Here is an 11,482-nt window from a genome sequence, read left to right as displayed (position 1 = left end):
TGTAGTTGAAAAGGACGGATATTCTCATAAATAACAGTTGAATCTGGTCCAGCTCTGATGTGAAAGGCAAATGGGAGTGACGTCTAAAAGAGTGCATTCATCGGAGTTAACAAGGGACTGCTTACCGTTTGTTGATGCCGTTCGTCCCCTGTGCCATAAGGAGGCAGTAAGTATTTTATTGCTCTTACCGTCTTTGCACGTTTGTGTTTGTGAACATGAATTGAGATATTCGAGTGCGTTTCTAGCTGTTCAGATGACAAAGAGTGGTATTACGGGTTTGTTACTTCAGGGTTCTAAAAGCTTACGACCACCATAACTCCCTCCCTCACCCAATGACTGGGTAATATCTACACATTCAGTTTTAAACTATATTTTATGTCAAATATAACAGATATATCAAACCTCCGACGTAACACAATGTGGAGGTCAAGAAAACACTTGACACAAGAAAATAAAGACCTCTTAAGTCCCTTTAAAATATGCAAATAGAAGTGGGGTTTAGGGCTGTTAAACGATCGCGTCATGATAAAAGTTTGTTTACATAATATATGTCTGTGTACTGTGCATATTCATTTAGCATTTATAAAACATACAAAGTGTGCATATCTTGAAAAATATGTAACATTTAAAAATTAATAAACATTTATGTAATTTAAATTAAAGGTTGCTATAAATAAATACATGTAAATATTTCCTAAATATGTGAACACATATGTGTATGTTTTTATAAATATAAAATTAATACGCACACTACACCGATATATATTTTGTAAACACAAACTTTCATTCTGGATGCGATTAATGGGATATATCGTTTGACAGCCCTTCTGTGGTTTTCAGGATTCCTTTCAAAAACACCTGCGTCAAAGTCTGACCAGTTTAAGCAACAAAGTTGAGCACTTAACAGATGTAAATAGTTTATCCTCAAGCCCGAAAGGATATCAGCGTATGTGAAGCCTACCAGATTGAATTTGAAATGTTTTATTTTCCAACTGCTGCAAATGAACAGACATCATCACAAAATTGCTACTGAGATATTCTTATATTTGGAAAAGTGTGCACTGGCACCCTAAAAGCATGTGCAAAATTATTAGAAAACTCTTTTTATTTTAAGTTCAAGCTGGCATATGTGCTACATATTTAATTATACAAATTTGACAGAGATTGAGCCTCGAGAAACTGTTTTGAGTTTGTGTTTTAAAGGAGAAGTCTCCCCTTTTTTAATAGCTTTAAACTATCTTTGTATCAGTTGGTTTTGCACACCGTAGCTTTGATCTGCTTTGGCCCTGAAGTTGGAAAATGTAAGGAACAAAACGTAATATACAGCTTATATTTACTTAATAATAATATAAATTAATATACATTCTTTTGAAGCTGTTTTTTGTTCGTTTTGACAAAGGTTAAAATAAGTTTTTAAAGGCACTTAACAAATAAAGCCACTCAGTATGAAGAGATTTAAAGTCAGATGTTAATATTTATTGAAATGCTGTAGGAAAACATGTGAGATGGTAAATGAGTATGGATGATCATTTTACTATTGAGGAACGGTGCTTTAAAAAAGCTAAACGGGTCGATGGTGCTGATTTTGGGTTGAATGGTAAGGTACTTACGGTCTCTGTGCATCAGCGGCAGAGCGGCTGTCAGACAGTCTGCTGCATCGGTATCAATTACATTTAGGCTTGTGAAATGATGTGCTGTATATTGAAGAGACAAAATCGACATTGTAGGACACTTTTTTAACAGTAAATTGTGAAAACAATCCATTACACATCCATTTAGATTCATTTGTTGACCTTCATTTTATAACACTCAGAATAGTCAAGCAAATAATAATTTATGTCCATTTAATGGATGTGATATTAATAAACTCCTTTTAGTCCATCATAATTTTTTTTATTTCCAAGTACACATGACACCACAGAAATGTAAAATGTTCAGTACAACATAGTGCCTCATACAAACCACTGTGCTCTGTAAATATCCATTGTTCTTTGCATTATTTATAAGGTTGGATTTTAGCTCTGAAGCTTTGAGTGATTTTTGTGTTTACAAAAAAAGGAAAACCAAAACGACTAAAATCGAAAGCAGGCAAACATGTCTAGCACATTACCGTTTCACAGACTTGTGTAGAACTGTTAAATAGCATAAATCCTGTTTTGTTTTATATCAACCTAGTGGAAATATCTGTTCATATGTTGTGAGTGCGAGTAATATGCCATGAGTTGACCTGTCATTTTTACCATAGACATCTAATGTGTCTAATGCTTTTTTCGGAGTGCCATTTGTTTTCTGCTCAGTCCAAGCATGTTTTGTGTTTTGAGTACATTTTTAAAAAGTTGTTACAATGTCATAGAAATGTCTGGCTGGATTTGAAGTTTTGCCATTTCTCTAAAAAAAGCTTAAATCCCTGGTGTTTGTTTGCACTTTAATTTTCTTAACGGAAAGCACACGGGAAAAGAATCAATGCAGCACCTACTATGTTGTTTGTTTTTGTACTTTAAGTTTCTTCTATATTTTAATGTAATGTAAAATTGGACATCTTCCATATGAAAAAAAAACAATCTCTGACTGTGAGCACATTTTCATAAATCAGCACTAATAAACAATATGTATAATGTGTTTCTCTATATCAGGCATTTTCAGATTTTTTATTTATTGGGATTATTCATACCAAAGTAAATCTGTCATCATTTATTTACCCTCATGTCGTTCAGAACGTGTAAATGAATCTTATGTGGAACCCAATAGATGATTTTTTGAGAAATGTCACAGTGGTTTAGTATCCAATAAGGGCCAGTATAGTCTGGTTACCAAAGTTCTTCAAAATAAATGATTTTGTGTTCTGCAGAAGAAATATAGTCATACAGGTTTGAAATGACATGATTTTGTTTTTGGTAAGAATCAAAGGCCACACGCTTGCTTTTAACACAGAAGTAGCTTTTATTTGCTCAGCTTAAAGGACAAATACGCCGAGCGAACCGAAGTACATAGTATTACATACTTCGTATACTGCACATCACTTTGGATAAGACTATGTACAGATCAACTTCAGACAGTAGTAGTCTGGTATTACAATACCTGATTATTTACCATTACGATCCTTCAAATGCATACTTCAGTCTATTATAATCAGGAGTTCCTTCCTGGCACTGTAAAAAATGCTCAGAGTTTAAAATCAATTGCTACCGTTATTTGGTCCAGCAGACAATGATGAGCGACAGTTCTGACTATGAGACTAACAGAAAGGCCAAATCAAGGGGATTACTGTGATGTAAAGGCAGGCTTGGCAATAGGACGACAGGTTGGCTGGGACTTTGTTTCAATACTGGTACAGAAGAAAGATGTTAACTGAAACTGATCTGATTTAAACTGTCTGCTTATTGTCATGTTTAGATGCTTATTTAAAGAATACAACAATCAGAGTCGTCTTTCTTCTCTCGCCGTCTCTGTCCGCTGGGCTGGGCCGCAGCTTGATCTCTCGTCTGCAGAGATATTAAAATGAGATTAAGAGTTCAGCTTTAAGTGTTAAGCTTTTATGAGACATCAAACACAACATAATTTTTTCCAAACTGTTTTAATGTTTAACTAACAAGACTTTTTTACCTGTGCCGGTCCTGCTGATGTGTGTTGTTGGGATTGGGGTTGTTGGTACTCCTCCTGCTGAAGTTGTCTGGCCAGCTCCAGGTCGCTCAGGGGTCCGGGGGCTTCACCCTGCTCCTGCTGTAGAGACATCGCCACCAGATAATCCTGACAACACATCATAACACAATCTCAACATTTTCAATCTGAGTACACAGAATAATATGTGAGAAAGAATGTTGGGTGGGAATAGTGTTGAAATCCGATAATGACACAAGATTTTCAATGTGGTTTAAAGGAGTAGTTCACCTTCAAAACAGAAATTTTGTCATCATTTACTCACCCTTTTGTCATTTCAAACCTGTATGACTTTCGTTCTTCCGCATTACACAAAAGAAGATATTTTTGAAGAATGTTGTTAAAAGTGAACTATCCGTTTAACATTGTCACACAATTCGTCTGCTGGCTTTAGCAACTTTGCTCATTTTTGGAAAAAAAACCCATGTTTTCCACGTCTATCCATTTTTCTGTTATGCAGACTAGCAAATCAGAAATATTTCAAATTAAAGACCTAAATAGTCAAGTCAACTAAGTCACCTGGTCGATCTGCTTCTGCTGTTGCTGTGCGGTGGGCTGGCTGGCTGCTTGAGGTTTCTGGGATGGGTGGCATAACCTGAAGTCCGAATCGCAGAAGTTTCCATCGCCCTCCACATTATGAAGACTCTCCCACACCACTTTCTCCTCCTGCAGGAAGCCCTGATCTGTGACCAGCAGATAGAGGTGACCCTGCAATTTCACACATTCAACATCATATTTAAAATATAATCAGTCTAAAAGTCACAATAAATCATTTCCATACATGCACAGTTTAGTAAACACCTTGTGCTTTATCATTGTGCTGAAGTGGTTGTTCCTGAAGAACACACAGAGCTCCTCATCCTTGGCTGTTGTGTTCAGCTCACACAGGCCGTGATATGACAGCTGCGTTGCCGTGGACTCCAAAAACTGTTCAGCTATCAAACCTGTTGGGAAAAAAAGATTTTGGCAGTTAATAACTTCATTGTATTAAAGGAATAAATAAACATTTATTTACCCTCATCTCATTCCAGAACGGTATTACTTTTTTTTCTGCAGAACACAGAAACTATTTTGAAGAACACCGGAAACAGATCGCATTGATGTCCATTGTATGGACACAGAACCATTGAGACTCTCAAAATATTTTTGTGTTCCACAGAAGAACCAAAAACACAAGGGCAAATAATAGTTGAAAGAAGACTCTTGTGTTTAGTAACCAAATTATCTCTAACGGTTTGGACTCCATATAATGATACATTGCTAAAGTTTCGAGCAATTTCCCAGCACCATGAAAAGTCATGTGAGGGCAGCTGTAGGGAGGATGTCCCACCCTGATTTAGAAACAATATCACGCATACCTTCACTGACTTTACTGCTATCCGTCGAGTGCTTGAACTCAATGATCTTCTCAACCAGCTGGTTATAGCTGAGCTTTCCCACAGCAGACACCGTTTCAGGACTCTGAAGACCAAAACACTTACGTCTTTATCTTCTGTGACATTAAAATGCATTATAGTCTACATTTAAAGCAACATGCCTTTCAACACACTCTTAACAAACCTGCGGGTCAACAAGCCAGCCGTGGTAAAGCGGGATGTCGAGCAGATCAAACACGATGCACTCAGGCGTGTACTCGAAATCAGATACGCCCATAAATCGCACGTTAACGTCGAGGCCTGTCGAGAGCTTTGGCAGCACGGCCATCGCGTCACTCATGTTCTAGAAAGAAACAAGTTGACAATATATAAATACCAGGACTGTTAAATGATTATTCGTATCTGGAATATAATAATGAACTATAATAACTAAACTCCTAAAACCTTGCAACTTAGCATCATCTTTCCAACCATCAATATAAAGAAACAGCACAGATCAGCTTTAAACAAAAGACGCTTTGTGAATCGCTTTGTGTAACACAAACACACACTGTAACTGTTTGAATTGTTAATGAATAAATCACAAGCGTTTATTCATGAATTGCCAGTCTTCAATCGCAATGTCTGTCTGTATATTTGCACTGGAAGCTTCTGAGGTTTCCAGCACAGCTCTTTTGCTTTTAATGATAATTCAATTGTCTAGATACTCAACATCTGTGCCGAGAGGAGCCTGTTATATTTGTTTTCCTCTCATTTACCTGCTGAAAATTGAGTTCCATCCCCTCAGCTTTCTCTCGTGGTTTGATGGACAGCACACACTCACCTAAAACAACACAAAATCTCAGTTAAGCGTTTGAAAATCACTTCTGAGGCTCAAACCCAGCAAGGGGAGATCTATACACAATCACCATTGTGTCCCTGAGCAAATGTTGGCGAAGACAATCCAAGCTCAAGCTGTTTTGTGCAGTAATGGAATACATTAGTGTGTAATGTGTCCGAGGTACTTTGGGTAAAAGCATCGAGTAAATTATTACTTATACTAACATGAGCTGGGATTGCCAGCAGTGAAATACTGGTTTCAACGCATGATTGTTGCTTTGACATGATACACTGACCACACCCCTTAAGTCACTCCAGCCATCTGTTTCAACCATAAAGATGACTCTAGTGATAATAACGCTGCAGTAAAGGGATAGCTAACCCTAAAACCAAAAAATATTTGATGAAAATTAAAGAACACAAGATAGGATATTTTAAGAAATGTGTCTGTGGTTTTGTGACCATTTAATGGAAGTCAGTGGGAGTTATGTTGTTTTGGCACCAACATTCTTCAAAATGTCTTCTTTTGTGTTCTGCAGAAGAAAGTCATACAGGTTGATATCAGGGTGATTAAATGATGACAGAATTTACATTCTTTGGGGCAAACTATCCCTTTGAGTAGATAATATATCCATAACGTAAGTTAAAAAAGTTAATTCCTCATGTCAGTCATCCCGTTCATCTTACCAAGGTGAGACATCAGCTCTTCTGTGGTGACCACTTCTGTTTGAGCTGGAAACTTCACCTGAAGACGAAGATGAAAGACAAAAAAATACAACAAAAATCAGCTTTCGGTTGCTCTTTTTTTCTTTATGTCATCAGTGCTTTATAGTAAAGTGGCATCACGTTTACGGCAACACAGAATAAAAACAGCCAATGCTTCATTACTAGCCTATGATACAGCCAGATGCCATAATAGCATGTTCCTAAAGGTTCCTTTTACGCTAAAATCTCATTTATAAACACAACCATAGCTTCTGAGTTGCGCAGATAGCTCACCTTCCACCGCAGCAACAGAATGTTCATGATGGCTATCAGTGGGCAGGGTCCATTCTCACTCTGTGTGATAATGGCTGTTTTCTTCTCCTTCCACGTGATCCACTTGACAAAATAATACGCTGGCATGGTCGGCTCTGACGCCACAGCCCTAGAAACCCCAGCACTAGCTCCTTCAGATGGAACTTTGTCAGGTGACAATTTGACATCCTGGGCCGATTCGGTTGAAATCGAATGTCCATCTGGTGGTATCCCATTAGTCTCCTCTGAGAGTTCCAGGCTGGCCATGGAGAAAGTGGGCGTCTCCTCTGACTGGCTGGGGGTGTGTGATTGGCTTTTGATGATCTCAGAATCATCTGTTTTGTATTGGCTTTGACTGATCACAGAGAGCGACTGAGCTGCGTTAGCAGCATCCTCGAGAGAAGATGTGGTGGTGGTGGTGGTGGGAGGATCTTTTCGTGGTGTGATGTCATCTGTCGTAAGGTGTGAAGCGTTTACAGGAGAGGATTGATCAATGGAACCCACAACTTCTGAGCTTATTTCCTTTTCCGGGTCTTCTTTTCTGGTTTTGTTTAACTTCTGTCCCTCTGAAATCTCACCATCGACTGTGTCTGAACATAAATCTGCCATGACCTTCTCTAGTTTGTGCCTAATTCAAACGAGCTTAAAACAGACTTTTTACTGATAAAATTACAAAATCCCGGCAGTGGGTGTTTGCTATTTACCAAAATGTGTTTATTTCATATTCCTGAGTTTTAGCACTTATAAGTTGGCTGTAAGAGTTTTGCAGGATCGACTCTTTTGTGTCTTTATTTCTCCCTCATAAAAAATGTGCTATCAGTTTCTTCTGATGTCATAAACTTGACAATTTTCCTTTTAGGCTTCATCCATCATTGGGATGCAGAACTCAAAACTGCAGAAAGTGGCGGTTTTAGACAAACCTTTGTCTAATAGTGTTGTTTTGACCTCGCTAATTCTGGGAACAGCTGAGTCACAGAGTGTCTTACTTTGGACACACGTCAGCATTTACAAACACCCAGTATACAAACAGCAGGTGAGATCCAAAGCATCACTTTGCACTTCTCAAGTAGCCACAAAATATGAGACCCGTTGTTCCCAAATAGAGAAAATATGTTAAGTTAAATATGTTTAGTAGCAAACAAAGAAAGAGCCAGAAGCAAAAACGTGTCAGCAGTAGTTCTTTTCAGCTTGTTCTCAACTTTTCTCAAAATCCTCTCAATTCTCTGAACTCTGAAATAAACAGAATGAATATTCAGACAAAAGGACACTTTAGATCAATCAAATGTATTGTAAACACAATCCAACCACAGCGCACAGCCTTATTTATGTTGTTTTTATCATTACTGCACTTAAACTGAAAAATTTAAACTACGGAATTGCAAAAGAAACGTGCAATTGAGTAACAATTGTCATTTTCATAACCACAAGTCCAGATAAGAGTTAACAGACAGCACTTTAGCATGCATGCCTTACAACAACAACAATAACAACAACTCACCATTGCGCTATTCTGCTCGTCTTGACCAAAAAAGCTCGTCTTTACTCCATAAGACACACACTGTTTGATAAATAAAAGACTTTGGGTTGGTTTTGATCTCCACTCGTCTTGCTGATACAGCCGTACGTCACTCTACCTCTCTCCCTCTCTCTCTCTCTCTCTGCACTCTTTCCGTAATCTTGTTTTTGCCTGTCTCACTTCCGGTGCTTTTGTTTGTAAACAGTGACGTCATGCCGGTCGGCTATACTAGGCTCATAACACAGCGATGTTTTCTCAGTCTTCGCAAAGTGTGATTGTCATGTTAATAAATCGCTATGGATTTAAACAAGCTGCTGCAAAGTAGATGTCATTTTAACACGCGCTGGATTCAAATGTCTGTCATCTCGTGACATCTGGTGGTTGGAGGACAGACATGCATGTCAACGTTTTTAGCTCTTCTGTTAATAACTTACGCATAAACGCATCAACAATGTATATTCAGAAGTTATAATTTTACAAATTACATATATTCAACGTACATTTTCCGTACATTTTAACGGACTAGTTATATTCCACGTGGATAGCCTATATTTTTGTTGCACAATATAATTTTCTTGTATTGATTTTGAGAAAAAGGAGAAAAAGTATTCCTTAACTAATAGTACACCTAGGTCTAGACTGAAAGATAGCTTACTCGGTCTGTGCATCAACGTCAAGAAATGTTTATCAAAATATGAAAATATAGTATCAAATTAGTACTATAATAACCGGAATATTCAAACGGGTCACTGTGGACGTACTGCTGTCAAGATCTACGTGTGATTACACTAAAATTATGCAAAAACTTTTATTCTATAAACACGGGGATTATCATCTTAACTAGATTGACACCGAGTCCAACCAACCAACACTTAAATCTCTTACTAGGCGCATCCACTTATAGAAAAATAGGGGTCTTTAAATGATAAAGATACCACAGAGACATTTAACACACATTTATAACCGGAATCGCTATTTTCGTTATTCCAGGAGAACAATAGAAAGCCACGCCCATTTGACGGTAATGATGCACCTGTTACTGGAGGATCCTCAAATCAAGAAGCAGCGCTGGGAGTGGGCGGGGCTAACGCAAATCGCCCACGAATGTCATGTAGTGATGCTGGGTGCGGCTGGTTCATGCTTAAAGGAGGCAGCCGGCGAGAACACCGGGATAATACAGACCTGCCAGCCTATTCTTGAAATCTTATCTACTGCAGAACTGAAAAATACCTTGTCACGTCCAGAGGGTATGTTTTTCTTTACATACATTATAATGATGTGTTTCTTTCATTGTATTCCGTCATTATTGATTGATGGTGGTGTGCCATAAATAGACGTGTGTCAACATTTACGTAGGCTAATCTTTCTAGGTATTTGCTGGTTGAGGATGAGATCATTCCATTGTATTTTATTATTAAAACATCAATTGTGAGGGTTGATGCTGGAAAAGCGTTCGGCTGGACAAATGCATTTCTGAAATGCTTTGTCATGAGATGCACCATCACTATCTTGGGGTGGGGGTCCCTTTTAATATAGGCTACGTGCATGTCAGATGCTGTAATAAACCATGCGGGGGATGTCATGGTCGTCATCAAAGGTTTCTTTCTCTGAGATTGGGCGTATTCAGCCATTGCATTGTGTGACCAGCGATGAATTACTCCATGATATGACGTGTTAAGGGAATAACAGATTCGAATTTATACCTTATTATATGATGAATTTAGTAATCCGAATAAGTACCATTTAAGATCGATGATTTATGTGTGTGTTGTAAATGCAACGCCCAGGGGATGTCTTAAGGTGATGTGCTTTGTTCTCATTCATATTAAATCCTAACACTTTGAATTTAATTGTAAATAATTAGATCACTAAATAAAGACATGGTTTGACCTACATTTTTATTTTATTTATAATGAACACATACATTAGACACTCACATCGCCCACTCTTTAGTTATTTATTTCATTTTTAAATAATACGAGTTTTCGTCTCTGACCTACATATGCAAGTTGTTTTGCAGATGTAAATTGCTCAGGTTTCTCTTAACATAGCAGTTAACTGAAAATAGCACATGGAGATGTCTAGGAAATGTCAACCGGGTTTAAATGGGGAGCAATGTCATGTGTCAAGGACTTTTTCGATTTTAAATCTTTGTAATTTGATAGCAACATTTGAGTTTACAGACTTTTATATCTGTGTTGATCCTTAGTGCCAAGCTGACCCTATAATCTCTTCTCAATGCACAGATCAAAATGTTAGACAAAACAAGCAGCCAGTTCGGCTCCTTCCTGTATTGGAGGCAGCCCATCCCATCACTGGACCTGTCGGAGTTGGAAGACCTTGGCATTTCTATGCCCAAGTCAAAGGACGGGAAGAACTCCTCAAAACGTCCAGCAAAGGAGGAGGAAGATTTGGAGTTGCTGGAGTACTCCACATTTAACTACTGGAAGGATCCCATTGCTAACATCGATACCTTAGATTTTAATCTGCTGTTATAAGACACTTTGATGATCAGTTCTGTCGTTGAAACCACTTTGGTCTCACCGATACTGATAATGATGAATTGATTATGAGATTTATTTATGCCTCACTTATTTAGCAATGTCAGTACAACTGTGAAGATTTTCTTCTTACATGTGCTACAACATTTATGGCATTACTGATGTTTTCGTTGCAGATAACAAAAGAATACATTAAATGGCTAGTATTTCACTTCTTGATGTTATGTTAGTTATTTTAAGTGTTTGCTTAACTGGTCATGCACATAACATCTCCAAAATTATAAAGGCGCACGTAAAAGGTGTTATACGTATTAAGTTATTGTCTGCAAATCAGTTCATGTTAAGGCATGATCGCTAATTCGGTGTTGGAATCTGAAAGGTTTTTGTACTAAACAAATGTCCATATGAAATGTGTTACTTTTTGCCCTCATGTCAGATGCCAATTAAAGTAAGATTGCTGCTAAATTAATATTTAAAAAACATTAGTGTGTTAAGTGTCTTTATTTCTGTATCTATAACACAACATTTTATGAATGAAAGCTGATTTATCCATGTTGAAAATATAGATTTGAAATTTGAAATGAAAATCTCAAAAG

At 37.7% G+C, this 11,482-nt stretch overlaps 2 protein-coding genes across 2 annotated transcripts; one reads left to right on the top strand and one right to left on the bottom strand.

The window, feature by feature from the left end:
- Window positions 1–2,621: 2,621 nt before the first annotated feature.
- On the bottom strand, window positions 2,622–9,172 carry mindy1 (MINDY lysine 48 deubiquitinase 1). Its single transcript, XM_079485147.1, has 10 exons — window positions 8,368–9,172; window positions 6,852–8,099; window positions 6,540–6,597; window positions 5,792–5,856; window positions 5,218–5,376; window positions 5,016–5,118; window positions 4,459–4,601; window positions 4,177–4,365; window positions 3,604–3,747; window positions 2,622–3,482 (listed from the first exon to the last, which is right to left on the bottom strand). The coding sequence occupies exons 2-10, from the start codon at window positions 7,476–7,478 to the stop codon at window positions 3,402–3,404; spliced, it is 1,569 nt and encodes a 522-aa protein (XP_079341273.1). The 5' UTR covers window positions 7,479–8,099; window positions 8,368–9,172; the 3' UTR covers window positions 2,622–3,401.
- A 366-nt stretch (window positions 9,173–9,538) lies between these two features.
- Window positions 9,539–10,970, top strand: mllt11 (MLLT11 transcription factor 7 cofactor). Its single transcript, XM_079485148.1, has 2 exons — window positions 9,539–9,632; window positions 10,632–10,970. The coding sequence occupies exon 2, from the start codon at window positions 10,638–10,640 to the stop codon at window positions 10,881–10,883; it is 246 nt and encodes an 81-aa protein (XP_079341274.1). The 5' UTR covers window positions 9,539–9,632; window positions 10,632–10,637; the 3' UTR covers window positions 10,884–10,970.
- Window positions 10,971–11,482: the final 512 nt, after the last annotated feature.

The sequence above is a fragment of the Barbatula barbatula genome (genome assembly GCF_947034865.1).
Source record: "Barbatula barbatula genome assembly, chromosome: 21".
Classification (NCBI taxonomy): domain Eukaryota; kingdom Metazoa; phylum Chordata; class Actinopteri; order Cypriniformes; family Nemacheilidae; genus Barbatula; species Barbatula barbatula.
Note: the sequence above shows the minus strand (reverse complement) of the source record. Positions and strands in the feature narration are given on the sequence as shown.

Coding starts and splice junctions, on each gene's coding strand:
- mindy1 (XM_079485147.1), bottom strand. CDS start 7,478: ATGGCAGATTTATGTTCAGACACAGTCGATGGTGAGATTTCAGAGGGA. Junction 5,857..6,539: donor AGAGCTGATGTCTCACCTTG/GTAAGATGAACG, acceptor GTGTTGTTTTAG/GTGAGTGTGTGCTGTCCATC. Junction 3,483..3,603: donor CATCAGCAGGACCGGCACAG/GTAAAAAAGTCT, acceptor ATATCTCTGCAG/ACGAGAGATCAAGCTGCGGC.
- mllt11 (XM_079485148.1), top strand. CDS start 10,638: ATGTTAGACAAAACAAGCAGCCAGTTCGGCTCCTTCCTGTATTGGAGG.